This window comes from Bufo bufo, chromosome 4 (assembly GCF_905171765.1).
Source record: "Bufo bufo chromosome 4, aBufBuf1.1, whole genome shotgun sequence".
Classification (NCBI taxonomy): Eukaryota; Metazoa; Chordata; class Amphibia; order Anura; family Bufonidae; genus Bufo; species Bufo bufo.
This window is the reverse complement of record NC_053392.1, coordinates 73,129,907-73,153,653: the sequence shown is the minus strand read 5'-3', so window position 1 is coordinate 73,153,653 and position 23,747 is coordinate 73,129,907. Positions and strand designations below refer to the sequence as shown.

Sequence of the window (23,747 nt, the reverse complement as noted above, 5' to 3'; positions counted from 1 at the left end):
ATGGGCACCTAAGCCAGTTCTGCTTTACGCCAGTTTGATAAATGACCCTAATAGTGCCCACATGAGGGTGCCTACACACATGGCAGAATAATTCGCCAGAAGATGCAGGTTACATCCCCCATTGAAATGAGTAGAGACATTGGGGAATATTTATCAAAACTGGTGTAAAGGAAAACTGGCTTAGTTGCCCATAGCAACCAATCAGATTCCAGCTTTCTTTTTTCAGAGTTCCTTTGGCAAATGAAAGGTGGAATCGGATTGGTTGCTATGGGCAACTAAACCAGTTTTCAACCTGCAACTCCTCATAATTTACGCCACAGAATGTTATTCCGCAGCCGAACACGGGGCAGGGATGGACACTTTTCAACCTCATAGGATAACATGGGGAAAGTCAATAATTACCAATGTTTTAGCTGGTAAAATGGCGGCATCTTGCCCCGGCCTGTTAATACCAAACCCCGCCCAGGAATGCCCACTTTATGGATGGGATTTAGCCACCCCTTTTTTTTGGACAGCCTGAATTTGCATTGCGGACCCCAATGCACGGGCAACGTCCGTGCGGTGGCCGGGACCCATTCAACTTGAATGGGTCGGTGATCCATCCGCACCGCAAAAAAATAGTTTTATTTTTTTTGCAGTGCGGAGGCATGGACAGAAACACCACGGAAGCACTCCGTAGTGCTTCCGTAGGGTTCCGATCCGTGCTTCCTTCCCGCATCTCCGTGATTGCGGATACGTTCGTGTGCAAGAGGCCTTAAAGAGGACCTTTCATCAGTTTAGCCCTAGTCTAATTATGGTCTTACCTTATCGGGCGGCCCCCACTGATGCCATGGCACTTTTTTTTTTTTCTAAAGACCCCCCCGTTCATCCGCTGTTGGCCCCGTTGATTTTGGCGCCTTATATTATGAGCTGACTCGGTTATAGTAGGCGGAGACTCGCAGTTTAGCTGGAGGCGGCTCTCTTCTCCCTGGCTGTGAGCGCATCCAATCAGAGCGCACCGCTCTTAGCCAGGGAGACTGAGCTCAAGTTCTCGCGAGATTTGCGCGAACTTGGACTTGTACACATCCGGAGCGTGCGCCATTATAGAGTCCCCGCCGGAGAGCATCGGAGGATCGCGTCGAAAGAGACAGCAGCAGTGTACACGCTCAAGTTCTCGCGAATCTCGCGAGAGCTTGAGCTCATTCTCTCTGTCTAAGAGCGATGCGCTCACAGCCAGGGAGAAGAGAACCGCCCCCAGCGAAACTGCGAGTCTCCACCTAGTATAACCGAGTCGGCTCATTATAATATAAGGCGCCAAAATCAACGGAGGCAACAGCGGACGAACGGGGGGGTCTTTAGAAAACAAAAAAAGTGCCATGGCATCAGTGGGGGCCGCCCTATAAGGTAAGACCATAATTAGACTAGGGCTAAACTGATGAAAGGTCCTCTTTAATGTCATTACCTGCCTACATTAAACCGCCATCTGGTGGCTTTTTTTTTTTTTCCTTCAAAATGCACATACTGCGGGTAAGGATTTTTAATCTGCTGTTCTTCCCATGGGCTCCTCCATAGGACTTCAAAAAACACCAGAAAAAATACAAATTTTAAATGTTACAAAACAAAAATGGCACTAGAAATTCTTGAAATTCATGAGTGTCTACTGCAAGAATGACTCTACAGACTGTCACATTCTTATTACTGGAGTAGCCCTTTAATTGTGGAGACCAAATGTTGTACAATCATTTCTCCTGTAGTGGGTGGGGTGGGGTGGTCGTTTATGGAGGCAGAACCCTGGGCAGCTCTATTGTAGTAACATCAGGCCCCAGCAGGTGGCGCAAGAGCAAACACGATTCATCTGACGGGAAAGAGCGAGAGCCGCTTAGCCACGCCTCCACGTGACGTCACGCCCAAGCTGTCAAAAAGCCGGAGCGCGCTCAGGTGAGTCACATGACCGAGCGGGTTCCCGGAAGTGCCGGTGAGTTCGTGTACTAGACAGGCGGATTACTGGGTGAGCAGCAATGTATACAGCGTCAGTGCCTCTGCAAAGGCGGGCGTGGAACTACAAGACCCAGCAGTCATGAATGGGCAGGTTGACAGTAAACTGATAAAATGAGGGTATTTGTGCCTGTGATGATGATGAATATATGATTATGTAATTCGTCCACTGTCTGTCTGTGTCATGGGTCTCCTTTTTTTTTTTTTTTTTTGGAAATAATAGAAACCAAATGAAGTTGTCAATTTGTATCTCGAGCCTGAAAGTGGCACTAAAATATCTGAGCAATCCAGAGCGGCACCGGGCTGCAGACATTTGTTCTCCAGGTCATGTGACCTATTCGCCGTCCTTTACGCCCTTTATGTGGGGGATATCTATGGCCACCTTGACAGAATGCTGGGGGCCCCGGCTGTCCATATGCGATCCCCCAGACAGTGGACAGCAGGATTGTCCCCTAGTGAACGGGCCGGGGGGGGGTCAATCCCAGTTTTTGGATGTGGATATTTTACAGGTGAGACACATTCCCCTATTTGGCGCAAAATCACCTTTAAACCTCGTGCAGTTTTGCGGCGCGCTGCCGGCCTGTGTGAATTCACCCCAGTGATGAGGGCACTTTGTTTCTTTTACTTGGTGCTCATTTTTGTGATGATTTCTGTTCTTTGTCCTCTCGGTGTAGAATGGAGCGCGGCCTGCTGCACACCGCCAATGCCGAGCTGGAGAAGCGCCACCTGGAGGCGGCGGAGGAGCTTTACGGGAAGATCATAGAGCGATGCGAGCGGAACAGGTGAGAACGACCCTGCTGTCATCTCTTCCCTCCTCCGCCTGTCTGTATTGTGCATGTGGTGACCGCCGCCGCGTGATGTGTCCCAATGTACGTATAACCGCTGGGTTCACCTCACATTTTTACCCTACATTTAACATGTATATTGGGGGAGGAAAAAAAGATACAAAAGCGCAGTGCACTACACTATTCCTTTATACAAATGAGTCCTGCAAAAACGTGATGTGACCCCAACCTGATGATGCGCACTCACCTGCATGATGGGGGGCTGATTGGGCATAGATTTCCTTGGTACAGCATTTTAGATAGGATATGCCCCCATTGTCTTATAGGTGCGGGTCTCGCCTCTGGGGGGTCCCAAGGTCCGGCCACTGCCAAGTGCTCTCCCCATACAAGTGAATAGGAGCACACCACGCTTGCGCGGCTGCTGCTCCCGTTCATTTTTATGGGCTGACTGAAATGGCCGAGCCAGTGCGGCGTTTTTATAGTGACTTTTCTTTAAAACAAATGTATGGATGATATTTTTGTTAAAGGCGTTTTTCCCCTGTAGAAAATGGTGGCGGAAAAACACCTGAAAAAAAACCCTCCATAGCTTCAACGTGCTGCAAATAGGGCCACCAAATTGAAAAAAGCTAGTAGCTAAGAAAGCATATGCGTGTCCTGCTTTTTTTTTTATTTAGTTTTTTATTAAATTTTTTTTTATTTGTGGTGAACCTCTGGATTTGGGGTTTGTTAACTAAAAAACGCCCCTAAAATCGGAGGTGCCAGAAAAACATTGCAAAAACCTGTGTGGGAATCCGCCCTAGGACATGGTTCGGTTAATTGGTATTCCCTTTTGCATGTTCTATATTGTTTTAGGTATTTTTGAAGCGTTAGTTTTTCACTTCGCAGATGTAGTTTACGTGGTTCTTGCAGCTTCGGCTGGTTATGCTATAAAGTACAAGAAGTCCAAAGTCTGCTCCAGAGTCCAGATGTATGGAGGGGGGGGGGGGTGTGTACTTTTATGCATCGGGTGCGCTGGAAGTCACAGACATGTAAAGCTTGTCTCCAGTGAGCTGCTTAAAGGGGATTTCTGGGATTTAGAGACTGATGACTCAGGCAATTGACGCCAATTCACGCGCATTGTAGTTTGTTAGTGGGTTTTAGCGCACAATCTGCAGTAGTAATGAGCGTGCTGTAAACTGGGTAGGATTTAGGTGCAAAATCTGTAGCTGAATGTGTCACCCCACATTGGTAGATTTGGCACCCAGCACATTACTGGGGTTGTCTGCTGTATGTGTGCCTGCAAAAGATATAGGCGAACTACTATGTGCTATAATTTTTTTTATTTTTATTTTTTTAAGAATTCCCCCTAATTTGTCTTGGATTGCAATTGATATGAACACTAGAGCAGGGATGCCAAACCTGCAGGCAGTTCAGGCATGCTGGGAGTTGTAGTTTTTCAACAGCTGGAGTTCCGCAGGTTGGGCATCCCTGATCTAGAGGAAAAACTGCAGGACCCGAGTGGGCGGGGCATGACATTGATGTACTCCGCCCACTCAGTTACTGCTGTGTGAATGTTATGCTGCAGATTTCACGCCTTGCAATGCATCGAGTGAAACCTGCATAGAGCTGCAGCAAACGCTTTGACAAGTCTGCAGATAATCCGCCCTGTGTGGTCATGCTCTAATTGTCTAATATCAAAATGGTCCAATAATAAAGCGGGGAGGGATCATTCCATTGATTGGGATATATTATGGGATTGCTATATAGGCAATTCCCCCTGTAGGTTCACGTGAGGTCCCTATAGAGGTAATGAGACCTTGCAGTTTATCTGTGAGCATTTCTGCCATGATTTATTTTTAATTTCTCATCTGCCGTTACATATTTCCCCCATGTCCAGTCATGTGAGGGCGGCGTCGCGTCTGCCGTCGTGAAGTCTGGTGATTTATGGCGGGGGAGGGCTGCACATATTTTTTTTTTTAGGCTGTTATAAATCTGCCTGAGCCTTTACTCATTGCTCTCTGCCTCCATAATCATCAAGATCCCTGGGAATTGTCTCATTCTTTGTTTTTCACATGGCCATGTATATCTGTATCTGTCACCTGCATGTGAAAGCGGTCGGATAACATGCGTCCTTGTGCCCCGCAGCAAATGCAGCACAGAAGAGCTCTCCATAGCCTACAATAACCGGGGTCAGATTAAGTATTTCCGCGTTGACTTCTACGAGGCGATGGATGACTACACAGAGGCAATACGATTAAAGCCGAAATTTGAGGTTCCGTATTACAATAGAGGCTTGATCCTGTATCGACTTGGTGAGTATCATCAGTTACAAGAACTCTTAAAGGGGTTACCTGATTTCTGAAACATCCTCCCCATGTGCCGGGCCCCTCACAGGTAAAGGTAATATACTTTCCCAGGTTCCAGCGCCGCTTCTGGTCCCCCCCACCACCGCTGCTGCTTCTCCCTGCACACGGATTAAAGCATCCGGGGGTGGGGTGGTGTGTCGGTCAGCCAAAGGCAGGTGGAGACGAGCCGCCCTAGCAGCACCCGCAATGCTAGGGAGGCTCATCACCGCCTGCCATTGGCTGCTTCCCAGCCCCCCTCCCAGACACCAGATGTTTTCATCCGTGTGCAGGAGAAGCAGCAGCGGTGGTGCGGGGACCAGGAGCGGCGCCGGGAGTGGGGTAAGTAGATTACCTGTGAAGGGCCTGGCACGTGGGGGGATGTTTCAGAAATTTGATAACACCTTTTAAAGTGTACCTTCCATTTATGAAAAGACATAGGTCACAGCTTTGTATTTTGATACAATTCTAGCTGCCAGCAGTCACCACTAGGGGGAGCTCATTGCATTCAGGTTATTTATACGGCTCTCTCTAAATGCGTTTATACATTGTTCTCAGTGAGCTCCTGATCTCCCCCTAGTGGTGGCTGCAGGCTGCATTATTTTATCTTCTATGTTTATACTGTGGTAAGGGAAGCAGCGAGTTCTGAAACAGAAAACCTGCCCGAACCCAGTCTGTGCAGAATTTCGCACCTATGGTGATGAAAAAAAATGAAACAATAGGCCCACTTTAGTTTTGCAGCATACATAAGATTCCCTGAAATATTAAAGGGGGTTTTCTGGGTTTTTTATACTGATGGCATATCCTCAGGATAGGAGATCAGTGGGGGTCTGACACCCAGGAACCGCGCCATGGCCTCTTCACACCTTACCAAGCATAGCACCTTCCATTTGTTAGTGGCTTTGCTTGGTATTCACTTGAATGGGACTGAGCCTTGCGTAGGCCATGTGACCAATGAACGTGACATCACAGATCGCTGCGGCCTGTTCATACAGCTGATTGACGAGGGTGCAGGGAGTCAGACCCCTGCCGATATGTCGCTGATCTATCCTGAGGATAGGCTATCGGCATACTAGAAAACCATTTTAATCCCTTTTACAACTGACTCTGCTGTGTTTAAAAATGGTGACTGCTCACGAGCGCAGCAGGTGGCGTAGCTGCTGGGTTTCTGCTGTTTTAAATGTTATCGCTGATTGCAAACATTTAACCTCTCAAATGCTGTGGTCAAATGTTACCATGGCACCTGAGAGCTGAAAGTGCTCCTGGGCTTGGAACGGCTCTCCCTAGCAGTGATCGGGGGAGCCATTCATTCCCAGAGACAGCTCTGGTCCCTCTGAAGGATCAGAGGCTGCTGTAGCAGCAATGTCTCTGTAGGCACTTTTGATGTGCAAACATAAAATAAACATTTTAGGTGTCATTGTAATTGGACAGACCTGCTGCATGGCAAACGGCAGAAAATCAGTGGTGGAATTTATTTAGTTTTTTTTTTTTCCATTGCCCGGAAGAAACAGTTCATAAAAATTTAGCAAGAAGTTCTGTGTGCACCAAAATGGGGCCATTGAAAAATACTTCTGTGAAATAGAAGCAAGCCCTCCTAAAGCCTCATTCACACGTCAGTGTTTCACGGACGTGTTCTGTCCATGTTCTCCACGGACAGCACACGTCTCCATTCATTTTAATGTGTATATTCAGACATCAGTGTTTTAGCACAGTCCGTGGGTCAGTGTTTTTACCATGGGTGCATGCTCTATTTTGCCCATGTTCACGGATCCATCACGTCCATTAGTCTATGGGTCCTGTGGCGATTTGCTCTGGTAGACAGGTGAGCGGACTCAGTATCGAGGCAACCACAAAGTCTTTAACTTAAACAGTTCAGTGTTTTATTCACACATAAGGAAAAACAAAAAGTGACATTTTGCAGTCTAGGTGTTGACACCATGAAAAGTCCACAGAACAAAAACCTTCACCTGGTTTGCAGTTACTCCACCTGTGGTCCACAGCAGGCTTTAGGGCCTGTTTCTCAGCATGCGGCTCCCAATCCTTTTTTCACGGCACAAGTTTTCAGATCCCAAAACACACAGGGACTGACAGCGCTCCACTGTCAGAGAGGAGTAATCCACACACAGCTGAGACTGCTGGCTGCGTTTGATTTGGCCAGTGAAGACCCGGCCTGGAGCGTGGGGAGAAGCCACCCACCCAGCACTTTGTCTACTCCCAGTAAGAGCTGGCTCGGATCAGCTTACAGCCATACTAAAATGGCAACGTGTCAACTAACACTAGCTGCTGCTGACACTTAAATACGGCTCTTACTTCACCCAGGCTAGGAACCTCGGTAACACATACCTTCCGTCAACGATGGACCCTTGCGCCTTCCTACAGTCCGTGAAAACCACGGATCGTTAAGAAGAGATGCTTTGAAAATTATTTATCAGCTGTTCAATGTCAGTAAATCACGGACAGCAAAAAACGAACACAGGGACCCAACACGGATCCTTCACCGACAGCATCACGGATGCATCACTGACCACCTGCTCATGGATTTGAGCACGGACACAGATGTGTGAATGAGACTTAAAGGGAACCTGTCGCCTCTACTGTGCTACCCTCACTGCGCGTTTCTAAATGTTCATTGTGTTACCCTAAACATATAAATTACACTTTTTTAATTTCATTTGCAGACGAATTCAAAAAGTATTATGCATTTTTGTACTTCCCGCAAAGGAAGTACAAAAATGCATAATACTTTTTGAATTCGTCTGCAAATGAAATGTACTTCCCGTTTTGTACTTTTATGCAAATTAACATAAGAGTCCTATCTTACACCATAAAAGCACACAGAGCTATGGGGACTGGGTATTGTGGATGTGCTAGCGGCCATCTAGCAACCCATCTCCTCAGCTCTATACCCAAAATCCCGGTGACAGGTTCCCTTTAAGTCAGCGGAAAGAGAATTTCAAGTTCTAAGTGTCTGAACGCTGCAATTGTTCTTGTGGACCAAAATAGTCCCGATGCTTAAAGGGAACCTGTCATCAACTTTATGCTGCCCATACTAACGACAGAATAAAGTAGAGACCGATCTGTCATTTAGAAGTTAAAAAAATAAGTGGTTGCCGAGAACTAACATCGCAGTCATTGCAGCCTGGGCCTGGAAAAGAGTCACGGCCACCGAAGAGTCCTGGTTATTCATAGATTCCTGCTCTCCTGCCCACCTGCTGATGGCTGACAGTCTTCTACCTAGTTTTCTCCCTTTCTCTTTAGGAGAGAACTGCCAACCATCAGCAGATGGGCGGGAGAGCAGGAGATTAGGAATAGCCAGGACTCTTCTCAGGTAGATTTGACTCTTTTCAGGGCCTGTTCTGCAATGATTATGATGCCGGTTCTTGGCAACCACTTACTTTTATCTCATGAGTGACACACCGCTGACTAATTTATGATGCCCTCAGTGAGGTCAGCAGAAAGCTGATGACCGGTTCAGTGTAAATCTCACGCCGTTCAGTATTCGGCGCAGTGAGGGAAGGACGCTCAGCGGCTGCTGGCTTCCTCACTGCGCCTGCGACGAATACTGAACGGTGCGAGATTTATACTGCAGACACAGCCGGCGGGAGGAGAGCAGCGCTGCCCTGGCCCCGTCAATCAAGAGAAGAAGGGCGTGAAAAGAGGTGGGCAAACGGAGCCTCTAGGAGCAGGTGCAACGCCCCCCCGCCCCAGTTTGTTTTTCTCAATAAAGGCTTCAGGCAGTGAGATGGCACTAATATAGTTATGTTCAGCTGACATCAGCACATCGCTAAGGTCAGCCAGCTTAATACCCATTTTTCAGGTGACAAACCCTTTAAGGGGTTAAACTCCTTACTGTCAATCCCTGGAAAAAAATAAAAGTGGCCCCATGGTGTTGGAAGGTCTAAAGTAACAGAAGGCTGGACCAGCAATAGCTTAGTGCAGAATACTGCCGCGCCTGTGCAGTATTCAACTATATCACCATACTGAGGAAGGCAATTCCGTTGAATTCAGGAGGGGACCTGCCATTGCCAGCCAGTTGTATAAGTGCCTGATACTCCTAGCATTCATTAAGGCTGAGAGCATCATGTTGTGTATCCAGCCGGCAGCCATGAGGAGGGCTCGGGTAGCCCCCTGGCCATCGTCCCACTGGGAAATTATCCAGTAGTGTCTATGGCCAGTCCAGCCTTTTTAGTCCCTTACTAATTACTATGCAACGTTCAGCAGGTTAGCGAGAAGCAAGTATACTGCAGGTTCACAGAGGACCGCATAGTGGCTGTAGGCACAAAATGAGATTTTTAGGACATTAAAAGTTTCTGAAAAATCTCATGTTGTGTCCACAGCGCCTGCGCAGTCCTCTGTGTGCAGTACAGTCAGATATATTTACTTGCGGCATATCAAGCTTAGCAGCTGTGATACATTAAAGGGGTTCTCCAGCTCTGCTACATCTGTGTCTATGTATACCACGTAGTAACACTGTTTGTATCTCAGGGTTCTTTGATGATGCAATTAAGGATTTCCAGAGAGTGCTGGAGCTGAACCCCAAGTTTGAAGATGCCAAGATCAGCTTAAAGCAGAGTGTTGTGGACAAAGAAGAAACGAGTCGGAGGATTTCTGAATTTGGAGTGGATTGAGGATAAGTGACTCGGACTCAGACGCTGCTTCATACTATTACCTCACTAGATGGGAACGTTCGCTGTTATCAGCCATTCATGCCAACGGAGGATATAGTACTGGTCGATTACTTGAAACATGACTTCCCATTGTATCAGATTTATCTATTGGTATCGAGCAGGCTTTGTGCGTGCGTCTTGTCTGCTTATAAATACTTATGCAGTATATTGACCAAATAATGGCAGTGTGACTAAGGTCATAGCCTAAGCAACACCTGCAGACTTGTGCCTGTCCCTTTAAGAGTACTTTCACACTAGCGGTTTTCTTTTCCTGCATAGAGTTCCGTCACAGGGGCTCTATACCGGAAAAGAACTGATCAGGCATATCCCCATGCATTCTTCAGTTCAGTCATTTTGACTGATCAGGTGAAAAAAACCGGAAGACTTGCCTGAATGCCATTTTTCCCCATAGGAATGTATTAGTGCCGCATCTGGCACTATTAGAATACCAGAATGCTGGATCCGTCCTTCCGGTCTGCGCATGCGCAGTCTGAAAAAAAGGTGAAAAAAATTCATGCCGGATCCGTTTTTCCGGATGACACCGGAGAGATGGATCCGGCATTTCAATGCATTTTTTCGACTGATAAGGACCCTGATCAGTCTTACTAATGCCATCAGTTGGCATACGTTTTGCCTTATCCGGCAGGCAGTTCCGGCGATGGACCTGCTTGCCGGATCTCTCTGCTGCAAGTTTGAAAGTACCCTAAGATGTCACTTGTTGCGTGAGGTGAGTGGGGCGCTGGTTACACAAGTATGTGCAATGCCTCGTGCGCTTGTATATCTCCATTTTAAAGCGTTGTCCCATTACAACATATTCCTGATCCACTGGATAGGGGACAGGTGTCTGATCACCAAGGGGTTCGACTGCTGGGGCCTCCCATGATCACGAGAATGGGCCCAGGTTGCTCCATTTGAATGGTGGGCAGGCAGGCATGCCCACTCCTACTTCACTGAACTCTATCAGGTTACCGGAGGTAACGGAAGCGGTGTCTGCAGCAGTCATCTGTATTTAACATCTCTTTAATAAAAAAACTTGCTGTGCATTGGAAACCCCTTTTCGGCTACACTCATCTCTGGGAGGTAAATCCGGGAGTCTGTTCTGGTAGAGGAACATTCTGCATCCAGCATACCTGGGCACCACCGGAACTCCCATGCAGCGGTATTTGTCCAGCCTAAAGATGGCATTTATGCCTGAAGCCAATCGGATCCCGTTAGTGAATGGGGATCCAGCGGTGCCCATTTATGCCGGATTAACTCTGATTTATTTCACACACAGTGGGGCTTATATACTAATCTGTAATCTTAAGCCAACCAATAGTTGGTATAGTCGGGAGCTGCCCATACACATTAGAGTATCGGCGAATTTGGCGGGTTCAGCCGAAAATACGCTAATGTGTAGGGAGGCCCTACATTGGTTGGCTTATGAGAAAGAATTTAATGCCAAAATTGTGGCTCAATTTTGGCACAGAACGGTGTATCTTAGGCTATGTCCACTTTCCCATGACTCCACACCCCTTTTCGGTCCAGAAGCAGAAACCTAAATGCGCCAAAATTTAGATGCATTTTCATTACCTTTTTTTTTTTTTCTTCAATGTCCCTACAAAGCAACTTTTTCAAATGATATTGATTAAAAAAATAAAACAAAACAATCTGTGGCTATGCCTTGAATGTCCTGATGGGCAGCACCTTCTTCTAGTTTTAAGGATTATATTTATGAATAGGTTGTTGAACAATTTTCTAATGTCCATCTATTTAAAGTTCTGCTTGCAGTAGCGTCTCTCTAAAAAAAAAAAAATGGTACAGCCCATTTTATTCCTGTAAAATGCATCCATAGGAGAGCTAGAGAGGACTAAACATGGCGTCAGTCAGGTGACCCGGCTTTCAGCCATCTGCCCAGGTATCTAACAGTTGAATAGTGAAGTAATGTGAGGCAGAACATATACAGTAAATATGCTATTACTACCTGCAGCAGTATCTTGTCATGTCTGTTGGTGTCTTTGTAGAAACAGCTGTTTGATAAACACCAAAGTTTATTAACATGATCTAGAGACAGGCAGCCATTTTACATAATCACCTAGAGGCAGGCGGCCATTTTACATAATCACCTAGAGGCAGGCGGCCATGTAAATACTTAGTGATGTAGTTACTGTAATAACCACAATAAAATCCTGATTCCACCACTAGTCCTATTTAGTTATCACATGCATGTGTCCTGTTTGCTGCCCCAGCACATGTATGTCATGTAACACCGCTGCTTACTGAATGTCAGGGATTATATAATGTGAAAAGTGTCGCATGACTGATGCCATGTTTCAGGTAGGCCATGGATATATTACATAGGACTGATACATGGGCCATACCATTCTACTGCATATAGGGGTTGACTGCCTGATATAAGATATGTATGCAGAAGTTTAAGCATGTGTATTAGAAAATTGTATGATTTCCTATTATATAAACAAATATAAAGTTAAAAACTGGAAAACTCCTTTATAGAATAGGTACAATATTTCAGCTCCTGAATCAAAGACTCTTAAGAGCCCAATTTGATGGACGTACATCTGCCTACTAGCTTCTCTTCACTGGGGCATTTGGCTGTTCATATACCATTAGGGCTGCGTTCACATCACCGTTTTATTTTCTGTTCTTTTGGTCTGTTAGAAGTACAGAAAACACAAAAAAAACAGGTCCTTTATTATCTGTTATGCTAATTTTGCATCCGTTTTGGCCATTTCCATCTGAGATCTGTTATTTTAGATGAAAAAAGTACTCCATGAATGACTTCTGTTATTTCAGACAGAAAAAAATTAAAATAAATAAAAAGTCCTTCATGGAGTCTGAAATAACAGATCTCGGAAGGAAATAGCTAAATCGGATGCAAAATGAGCATAATATGTCCTAAGGCAGGGATCAGCGACCCTCTGCACTCCAGTTGCTGTGAAACTACAACGCCCAGCATGCAAACATGCTCTGCTGTTCTCACCACTCCTGTAGAAGCGAATGGAGTATTCAGGGAATTGTAGGTTCAGAACATCTGGAGTGCCGGAGGTTGCTGATCCCTGTCCTAGGGGATGTAACACTGGGAGAGTCACTTATAGAGAAGGATTTGGATGTCCTTGTAGATGGTAGATTAAATAACAGCATGCAATGTCAATCAGCTGCTTCTAAGGCCACCAGGATATTGTCATGCATTAAACGAGGCATGGACTCGCGGGGCAGGGATGTCATATTACCACTTTACAAAGCGCTGGTGCGGCCTCATCTGGAATATGCAGGTCAGTTCTGGGCACCAGTACATAGAAAGGACGCACTGCAACTGGAAAAAGTACAGAGAAGAGCTACTAAACTGATAAGGGGCATGGAGGGTCTTAGTTATGAAGGAAAATTAAAAGAATTACATTTATTTAGTCTTGAGAAGAGACGTCTAAGGGGGGACATGATTAACCTATACAAATATATAAATACAAAAAATACGGGGAAAAACTGTTCCAAGTAAAATGCCCTCAAAAGACAAGGGGGCACTGCCTCCGATTGGAGAAGAAAAAGTTCAGTCTCCGGAAGCGTCAAAGCTTCTTTACTGTAAGAACTGTGAAGCTGTGGAATAGACGTCCTCAGGACGTGGTCACAGCAGGAACAGTGGACAGTTTTATAAAGGGTTTAGATGAATTCTTAAAAGTAAATGACGTTAATGCTTATGAAAACGTGTAGAAATCTGAGTCTCACTTCCTTCCTGGATTCACATCCCCACCTATCCCTTGGTTGAACTTGATGGACTTATGTAATCTTTTAACCATATACGCTATGTAACTATGTGTTTTCTGTACTTCTGATGGATCAGAAGAACGGAAAACGAAATGGTGATGTGAACCTAGCCCAACACCAACCCTTGTAAAATGACCTGCTTAGATGGATGAACTGCTCTGACAGACCTGGTGCATCCATTGAAACATCCAGAAAGGCCTTTGCCCTATTACACTGAGGTCACAGCAGATTACATGGCATCTGCTGGTCAACATTACGTAAAGTCTGATGATCCAGCCACAGGCTTGGCACCTCATTCGCGCCGAACATTACACATACATCGACCATTAGGAAGAAAAGCGTTACCACATTAAGAAAATAAACACGAGCCGCTATTGTGATCCAGATACATTAGAAGGCGCAGATTTAATATATTTTGTTATTAAAGTCAGCGTTTCAGGCTGACACATAGATTGTAAGCAGCAGGGATGACTTCAGTGCGTGGATCTGAGGTGCTGGCATCTCTGCGAGGTTATTAAACACAGTGTTTAAGCTGTTCTTGATATGTTTCTCGTATTGCGTCATACATCAGATATCCCCGACCGGGGCCATTTTGGCATTGTCCGCTTAACAATCCTGTTCAAGACTGAAAACATAATCCGCGGGAGGATCCAAGGGCAGAACTTAGTGACACAATCAATAAAATGTTCACAGATAATTGTGTCAAAAGAGAAACGAAGCAGCCGCTGTGAACATCAACTCCGCCATTTTGTATGTCAGCCACTAACTCATTCTGTGTTTGCTGAGGTTTTCTTTTTTTTTTTTTTCTCTTTGCTTTGTGAAGATTAGAAACACATTGGATTTACTGAATCGTCACCAAAAATGCTCTCAACTCCAAAAGTATGTAGGAGCTATCTAAAGCAGCTCTTAATATAAGTGAAGTGAAATCCCCATCGCTGGCAATTCTTGCGCCATATCTTAAGGTCTGGATTACCGTATCACTTCAAGAACACAATTCATTTTATCCTCTTAGAAAGTCCATTCACGAATCATGACTGTAATGTGTGTCCAGATACTAAATTTGGACAGTGTCCCTGCTATGTGTCGTATGTACATTGTCACGGTGCTCAATGCAGTGGAACTTTGAATTCTGAGATGTTTTACAGTAACCAAAAAGTATAGTCTAGTCTGGTGGTTAGTTTGTTTTCAACAAGGTCCCTCACGTGGAAATATGCCTGGGTGCAGGTTATACTACTGGTCATTACCTTCTAGGTGGTAATTACTATAAGTGGCTGAAGATAACAATAAAGTAATTTCTCCTGTGACCTAGAGGGCAAGATATAATTAAGTTAACAATACAAGAGCATAATAGAGTCAGATGTCAAGGCTGTGGTCTCAGGCACTGGAATATAGCTGGGTCAATAAAGCAGAGTTGGGTCACTAGCCAAGATTAACACCAGGGATGCTAGAGCATAGTTACCTTATTAGCCAATGTCATGGGTACTAGAACATAGTTGGGTCACTTGTCAGGATCAAGGCCATGGGTTCTAGAATGTAGTCACTTATCATTGTCAAGGCCAGGAAGATGAACACTAGAACAAAGGTCATTTGCCAAGCTCTGGACTATGGACATTACTGCACAGTTGGGTTACTTGTCAAAGTCTGCTATGGACACTAGAACATAATTGGGTCACTTGTCAAGGTCAGGTCCATGGACACTAGAGCATAGTTGGATTTCTTGTCAAGGTCAGGACCATGGACACTAGAGCTAGTTGGATTACTTGCCAGGACCATGGACTTGTAGTTGGGTCATTTGTCAAGGTCAGGACCATTGACACTAGAGCATAGTTGGGTTACTTTTCAAGGTCAGGAGGACCATGGACACAAGAACATGATTGGGTAACATGTCAGAGCTATGGATACCAGAGCATAGTTGAGTTACTTGTTAGGATCAGAGCTGTGGACACTAGAGCATAGAAGGGTCACTTATCAAGGCCAGGAACATGGCACTAGAACATAGTTGGGTCACTTATTAAGGTCAGGGTGATGGACAGAAAGATTAGGGCCCTGGGTGCTATATCATAGTTAGGTCTCTAGGCAAGAACAGGGTCGTGAGCCCTAGAGTGTACAGCACGGAATGGGAGCTGCGAGAAAAGAAGATGGAAAACACACACATAGCTCTATTGCTAACCAGAAGAAAATCAGTGGATAGAGCGTCATAAGGCAGTAATTCTTTAATACTGGATTCATGGCATTTCATGGACGTTCTGGAAGACCGCTGGGCTACATCTTAAAACAAGAAAATGAGACAGTTCAAAGTCAAGGAAAACAGGTGTAGATAATGAACCAGCAGCAAACCAAAAACAGTTTCTAGAGAACAGAAATTCTAGAGTTAATAGATAACCAGCCACAACTGCCCATATCACAACAAATAAAAGTACAGATAGGTACCTGAATAGAAGGCAGCATGTATCAAAAGGCTGACTGGAGATAGTTTTAAACTAGTAGGTTAGATAAAAAATGGCTCAATATTTATTATTATTTTCAAACCAATAAAAGTTAAATTTTAAACTAATAAAAATTACAACACAAATGCACATGTCAAGAGTAGGCAATTAGTAGTCTATGACTAAATGTAAATACAATATAAGTGCCTCTACATGTGCAGGGTATATATCAGTGTAATATATATATAATAGATAACTCTAGATTCGTTTCTGACATTGTCTCTCTCCTGTGCTGATACAGTGCCTTGTGAAAGTACTAACCCCTCTCCTTCCTTATGGTATTTTTCCTGTTTTGTAGTGTTACAGCCTGTAATTAAAATACACTGCTCAAAAAAATAAAGGGAACACTTAAACAACACAATGTAACTCCAAGTCAATGACACTTCTGTGAAATCAAACTGTCCACTTAGGAAGCAACACTGAGTGACAATCAATTTCACATGCTGTTGTGCAAATGGGATAGACAACAGGTGGAAATTATAGGCAATTAGCAAGACAACCCCAATAAAGGAGTGATTCTGCAAGTGGTGATCACAGACCACTTCTCAGTTCCTATGCTTCCTGGCTGATGTTTTGGTCACTTTTGAATGCTGGCGGTGCTTTCACTCTAGTGGTAGCATGAGACGGAGTCTACAACCCACACAAGTGGCTCAGGTAGTGCAGCTTATCCAGGATGGCACATCAATGCGAGCTGTGGCAAGAAGGTTTTGCTGTGTCTGTCAGCGTAGTGTCCAGAGCATGGAGGCGCTACCAGGAGACAGGCCAGTACATCAGGAGACGTGGAGGAGGCTGTAGGAGGGCAACAACCCAGCAGCAGGACCGCTACCTCCACCTTTGTGCAAGGAGGAGCACTGCCAGAGCCCTGCAAAATGACCTCCAGCCGGCCACAAATGTGCATGCGCATTGAATGTCCCATAGGCTGCAATGGTAATTCATTGTGGTCTGTGGGACAAGCAATCTAACAATCACATGTTTAACTCCTCTACTAAGGGGACTCGCTATAAGTGAATTTTTAAAAAAAAAGTTTTTAAAAATATATATATATTTTTTTAAATCACTGCCCTTTCTTCAAAATAAAAATAAACAATAAAAAAACATCATTAGCACCACTGACGACCCCAGAACTATTAAAATAAAAAAGTATTTATCCCATACGGTGACTGCTGTAACAGACATCTAACAGTCTGATTTGCCATTTTGTCATCGCTTCACCTCTCTAAAGAATTGAATGAAAAGTGATCAAAAAGTCATACACACTCAATTTTTTTTTCAAGAATTACAATACAAAAGAATCTATAATAACTGAGGTATTGCTGTATTCATACTGGCCCAGAGAATAAAGGTAACTAGTCAGTTTCACCTCCTAGGAAACGCTATAAAAATGAAACCCGGAATTGCGTTTTGTTTCCAGTTTCACCCCATTTGGAATTTTTTTCCAGCTTCCCAGTACATCGTATGCAATATTAAATGTTGCCATTAGAAAGTACCGCTTGTTCCACAAAAAACAAGCCCTCAAAAGTTATGGCTCCTGGAGTAAAAAAAAAAATTTGCAAAAAATCCCCCTGTCCTCAAAGGGGTTTAACAGCTCCAGTATAGCTTTAGCAGTATGTTTAGGGTCATTGTCCTTCTGGAAGGTGAACCTCTGTCCCAGTTCTAAATCTCTAGCAGACTGAAACAAGTCTTCCTCAAAAATTGCTCTGTATTTACTTTCCTTCAGTCCTGACCAGTTTTCCAGTACTTGCCAATAAAAAGCCTCCCCATATATTGATGCTGCCGCCGCCGCCATGCTTCACTGTGGGAATGGTGTTCTTGGGTTGATGGGAAGTGTTGGATTTGCTCCACACCTAGCACTTCCCATATTGACCAGAGAACATTCTTAGAGATGAGCGAATAGATTCTAAATGAATCATATTTTTTTTACAAATTACACAAAAATTCTGCCAAATGAATCCCAAGGTTTGGTGTTTTGGTTTGGATGAATAGGGAGATTCGTGGTACTCCATTTTACATTTAAAATTTGAGGAAAACAGGGCGAGGAGGATGAAGAAGACAGTCAGCGGGTTAGGTGGCAAGTTAATGGCAGGTCCTTCAAGCTCTCTGCCATATGTAAAGCACAGACGCCATTCTGAGCTCAGCCTGCCATGTGAGAGGACCTGTGTGCTATTTCTCTGGCAGACACCAATTACAGACACAAGGCAGCTATATTAGTGTGTTGCAGGGATAGTTTAGGGATATACACTGCTCAAAAAAATAAAGGGAACACTTAAACAACACAATGTAACTCCAAGTCAATCACACTTCTGTGAAATCAAACTGTCCACTTAGGAAGCAACACTGAGTGACAATCAATTTCACATGCTGTTGTGCAAATGGGATAGACAACAGGTGAAAATTATAGCCAATTAGCAAGACACCCCCAATAAAGGAGTGGTTCTGCAGGTGGTGACCACAGACCACTTCTCAGTTCCTATGCTTCCTGGCTGATGCTTTGGTCACTTTTGAATGCTGGCGGTGCTTTCACTCTAGTGGTAGCATGAGACGGAGTCTACAACCCACACAAGTGGCTCAGGTAGTGCAGCTTATCCAGGATGGCACATCAATGCGAGCTGTGGCAAGAAGGTTTGCTGTGTCTGTCAGCATAGTGTCCAGAGCATGGAGGCGCTACCAGGAGACAGGCCAGTACATCAGGAGACGTGGAGGAGGCCGTAGGAGGGCAACAACCCAGCAGCAGGACCGCTACCTCCGCCTTTGTGCAAGGAGGAACAGGAGGAGCACTGCCAGAGCCCTGCAAAATGACCTCCAGCAGGCCACAAATGTGCATGTGTCTGCTCAAACGGTCAGAAACAGACTCCATGAGGGCGATATGAGGGCCCGACGTCCACAGGTGGGGGTTGTGCTTACAGCCCAACACCGTGCAGGACGTTTGGCATTTTCCAGAGAACACCAAGATTGGCAAATTCGCCACTGGCACCCTGTGCTCTTCCCAGATGAAAGCAGGTTCACACTGAGCACATGTGACAGACGTGACAGAGTCTTGAGACGCCGTGGAGAACGTTCTGCTGCCTGCAACATCCTCCAGCATGACCGGTTTGGCATTGGGTCAGTAATGGTGTGGGGTGGCATTTCTTTGGAGGGCCGCACAGCCCTCCATGTGCTCGCCAGAGGTAGCCTGACTGCCATTAGGTACCGAGATGAGATCCTCAGACCCCTTGTGAAACCATATGCTGGTGCGGTTGGCCCTGGGTTCCTCCTAATGCAAGACAATGCTAGACCTCATGTGGCTGGAGTGTGTCAGCAGTTCCTGCAAGATGAAGGCATTGATGCTATGGACTGGCCCGCCCGTTCCCCAGACCTGAATCCAATTGAACACATCTGGGACATCATGTCTCGCTCTATCCACCAACGTTGCACCACAGACTGTCCAGGAGTTGGCAGATGCTTTAGTCCAGGTCTGGGAGGAGATCCCTCAGGAGACCGTCCGCCACCTCATCAGGAGCATGCACAGGCGTTGTAGGGAGGTCATACAGGCACGTGGAGGCCACACACACTACTGAGCCTCATTTTGACTTGTTTTAAGGACATTACATCAAAGTTGGATCAGCCTGTAGTGTGTTTTTCCACTTTAATTTTGAGTGTGACTCCAAATCCAGACCTCCATGGGTTGAAAAATTTGATTTCCATTTTTTTATTTTTGTGTGATTTTGTTGTCAGCACATTCAACTATGTAAAGAACAAAGTATTTCAGAAGAATATTTAATTAATTCAGATCTAGGATGTGTTATTTTTGTGTTCCCTTTATTTTTTTGAGCAGTGTATTTAGTCAGGTAGTTTGAATTAATAGGTAGAAAAGTCAGGGTCTCATCAGGGACTGAAAGTGTATGTCAGAGTTCCATGTGTTTGCTTTACAATGAGGGAAGAGCAGCTGCTGCCAAGTGGAAAGCCTCATGTAATGCACTGCAATCACCAGAATCCTGCAGTGCCTGCACAAACATCATATTTCTCTGTGAATGAGTAGCCAGACTACAGTTCATACTGTAAGTATTTTATTCACATACTCCAAGCACCTGCAGCAGCATACACTTCACACAAGCTATGTAGTTGAGCCTTTTTTCTAAAAAACAGTTGCAATTTTGCTACAATTTAAAATTGTGCAGTTCAATGCATTTTACTGGATTAATACACTAGTTTAATTCAACACATTTTATTGCGTTAATATACACATACCATCCAGTTCAATTCAACACATTTTACTTAATTAACATACCAACCAATTTAATTCACTGCATGTTACTGCTTTAATATACCAGTTTAATTCAACGCATTGTGCTGCATCAATATAGTTACATAGTTGATATGGTAAAAAAAGACATACAGTATGTCCATCAAAAGACATAAGTCCACCAGTTTAATTCAACGCTTTGTGCTGCATCAATATACCAGTTTAAAAATGCATGGTGCTGCATTAATATTTTAGTTTAATTAAATGCATTATACTGCGTTACTATACTGTCCAGTTTAATTCAACAAATTGTACTGCATCAATATACCAGTTTAAATCAACGCATTTTACTGCATTAGTATACCAGTTTAACCGCTTGCCGTCACACTAACGCCGAAAGGCGTGAGTTCGGCGGCTCTCTCAGGTCTCAATGACACCAATAGGCGTCATCTCGTGAGACCTGAGATTTTCTGTGAACGCGCGTTCACAGGATCGCGAGGTAAACGAGTTGATCTACAGCCTGCCAGCAGCGATCATTCGCTGGCAGGCTGTAGATGCGATTTTTTTAACCCCAGAAAGGTATATCAGACGCTGTTTTGTTAACAGCGTCTGATATACCTGCTACCTGGTCCTCTGATGGTCCCTTTTGCTTGGATCGACCACCAGAGGACACAAGCAGCTCTGTAAGTAGCACCACACTACACTACACCCCCCCCCGTCACTTATTAACCCCTGATCACCCCATATAGACTCCCTGATCACCCCCCTGTCATTGATCACCCCCCTGTAAGGCTCCATTCAGACGTCCGTATGTGTTTTGCGGATCCGCAAAACACGGACACCGGCAATGTGCTTTCCGCATTTTGCGGATCCGCACATTGCCAGAACTATATAGAAAATGCCTTTTCTTGTCCGCAATTGCGGACAAGAATAGGACATGTTCTATATTTTTGCGGAACGGAAGTGCGGACCCGCAATTCCGGATCCGAGCGGGACAAAGTCTGTCCCCATAGAAATGAATGGGTCAGCAATTCCGTTCCGCAAAATGCGGAACAGAATTGCGGACGTGTGAATGGGGCCTAAGGGTCCCTTATCACCGCCAGTTAGCTACTTCTTAGGAAGTTAGCGCCCAGCCCACCGCACCGCATTCACTGATTAGTCGCTGATTATCGTCATCGCTGTTGCTAATCAGCACTAGTACTATATAGTATCTGTAAGTGATCAAGACTGATCGCAATCAGATCTATATCAGTACATTAGGGTCACCTGAGGCTTTTCAAAAAACGCAGTGTTCGCCCGATCAGGCCTGATCTTGTGCGCACACTTGCGTTTAGTCCGCCCCACCGCAGTGACATAAATATTTTTTTTCTGATCACTGCAAAAACACCGTAAAATCGCTGCGGCGCTATAAAGATCACTTTAGAGCTTTTTGGATCTTTATTAGCGATCGCAGCTTTTTTTTTTTTTTGCACATTTTTTTCATCCACATTGATCGATGCGAATGAAGAAATCTGTGCCGTTCATTTTTTCTTTCAGCCCAGAGGCTGAACGAAAAAAAAAAAATCTCATTACCCGTATGCTCAATAAAAGGCCTCATGCACACGACCGTGCCGTTTTTTGCGGTCCGCAAACCGTGGATCCGCAAAAAACGGAATGCGCCCGTGTTGACTTCCGCAATTTGCAGAACGGAACGGGCGCCGGCAATATAAATGCCTATTCTTGTCCGCAAAGCGCAGACAAGAATAGGACATGTTATATTTTTTTAGCGGGGCCGCGGAACAGAGCCACGGATGTGGATAGCACACAGAGTGCTGACCGCATCTTTTGCGGCCCCATTGAAATTAATGGGTCCGCATCTAAGCCGCCAAAACGGCGTCTCGGATGCGGACCCAAACAACGGTTGTGTGCATGAGGCCTAAGGAGAATAGCAGAAACTCCTAATGCTGGCCATACATGTAATGATTGCGGAGACCCTCAAATGCCAGGGCAGTACAAACACCCCACAAATGACCCCATTTTGGAAAGAAGACACCCCAAGGTATTCGCTCAGGGGCATATTGAGACCATGAAAGATTTAACTTTTTGTCACAAGTTAGTGGAATATGAGGCTTTGTAAGAAAAAATAAAAAAATAAAAAATAAATTTCCGCTAACTTGTGCCAAAAAAAAATATCTTCTATGAACTCGCCATGCCCCTCACGGAATACCTTGGGGTGTCTTCTTTCCAAAATGGGGTCACTTGTGGGGTATTTATACTGCCCAGGCATTTTAGGGGCCCTAAAGCGTGAGAAGTAGTTTGGAATCCAAATGCGTAAAAATGCCCTGTGAAATCCTAAAGGTACTCATTGAAATTTGGGCCCCTTTGCTCACCTAGGCTGCAAAAAAGTGTCACACATGTGGTATCGCCGTACTCAGAAGAAGTAGGGCAATGTGTTTTGGGGTGTATTTTTACATATACCCATACTGTGTGTGACAAATATCTCTGTAAATGACAACTTTTAATTTTTTTTTTATACAAAGTTGTCAATTTACAGAGATATTTCTCTCACCCAGCATGGGTATATGTAAAAATACACCCCAAAACACATTGCCCTACTTCTTCTGAGTACGGCGATACCACATGTGTGACACTTTTTTGCAGCCTAGGTGCGTAAAGGGGCTGCAAGTCCAACGAGTACCTTTAGGCTTTACAGGGTTGCTCACAATTTAGCCCCGCCCAAAATGCCAGAACAGTAAACACACCCCACAAATTCAATGCATTTTAGGGAGAGTTTACATCACTGTTATTTTTCTGTTCTTCTGATCCGTCAGAAGAACAGAAAAATAAAGAAATTAAATGTATCTTGTAAAAAAATGCATCATGTGCATGAGTTAAGTGCATTTACATACGTTTGAGCCATTTCCATCTGAGATCTGTTTTTTTTAGACGGAAAAAAAGTATTTCATGCCGGACATTTTTTACAGGATTCATTTTATTTCTTTATTTTTCTGTTCTTCTAGTGGATCAGAAGAACAGAAAAATAACAGTGATGTGAACTCTCCCTAACTGTATTAATATATCAGTTTATTTAGCGCATAGTACTGCATCAATATAACAGTTTAATTAAATGCATTGTACTGCATCACTATACCAGTGTAGTTCAATGCATTATGCTGCTTCATTAAATCAATGCATTTTACTGCGTTAATATTCCAGTTTAATGGTATGAATTGTCCTGCATCAATATACTAGTTTGTCAATGCATTTTACTGGTTCAATATAGCATTTTAGTTCAAAGCATTTTACTGCATTAATACACCAATTTCATTTAATGCATTTTGCTACATTAATATATCTTCCAGTTTAATTCAACACATTTTACTTAGTTAATATACCAGTTTAATTTAACTAATTGTACTGCATCAATATACTAGTTTCAATGCTTTGTACTGCATGAATATACTAGGTTACTTCAATACACCATTGTAAATTGTCAATACCAGTGTGCAGTGTGTTCTCTTTCTGTTAATTATCGAAAAACACAATTTTGGTAC

The 23,747-nt window shown here is 44.4% G+C and overlaps 1 protein-coding gene across 3 annotated transcripts; it reads left to right on the top strand.

The window, feature by feature from the left end:
* Positions 1–1,881: 1,881 nt before the first annotated feature.
* On the top strand, positions 1,882–9,984 carry TTC32 (tetratricopeptide repeat domain 32). 3 transcript variants are annotated; one of them, XM_040427365.1, is made up of 4 exons: positions 1,882–1,954; positions 2,649–2,756; positions 4,884–5,050; positions 9,566–9,984. In XM_040427365.1, exons 2-4 carry the CDS (start codon positions 2,650–2,652, stop codon positions 9,706–9,708), a joined length of 417 nt encoding a protein of 138 aa, XP_040283299.1. In that variant the 5' UTR covers positions 1,882–1,954; position 2,649; the 3' UTR covers positions 9,709–9,984. The 3 variants fall into 3 exon arrangements, with proteins under 3 accessions (XP_040283299.1, XP_040283301.1, XP_040283300.1); XM_040427367.1 differs by lacking the exon at positions 1,882–1,954 and adding an exon at positions 1,965–1,987; XM_040427366.1 differs by lacking the exon at positions 1,882–1,954 and adding an exon at positions 1,984–2,094.
* Positions 9,985–23,747: the final 13,763 nt, after the last annotated feature.

Excerpts from the sequence above, each read along its gene's own strand:
- TTC32 (XM_040427365.1), top strand. The coding sequence starts at position 2,650 with ATGGAGCGCGGCCTGCTGCACACCGCCAATGCCGAGCTGGAGAAGCGC. Across the intron at positions 2,757-4,883 it reads GAGCGATGCGAGCGGAACAG|CAAATGCAGCACAGAAGAGC; the intron begins GTGAGAACGACC and ends TGTGCCCCGCAG. Across the intron at positions 5,051-9,565 it reads CTTGATCCTGTATCGACTTG|GGTTCTTTGATGATGCAATT; the intron begins GTGAGTATCATC and ends TTTGTATCTCAG.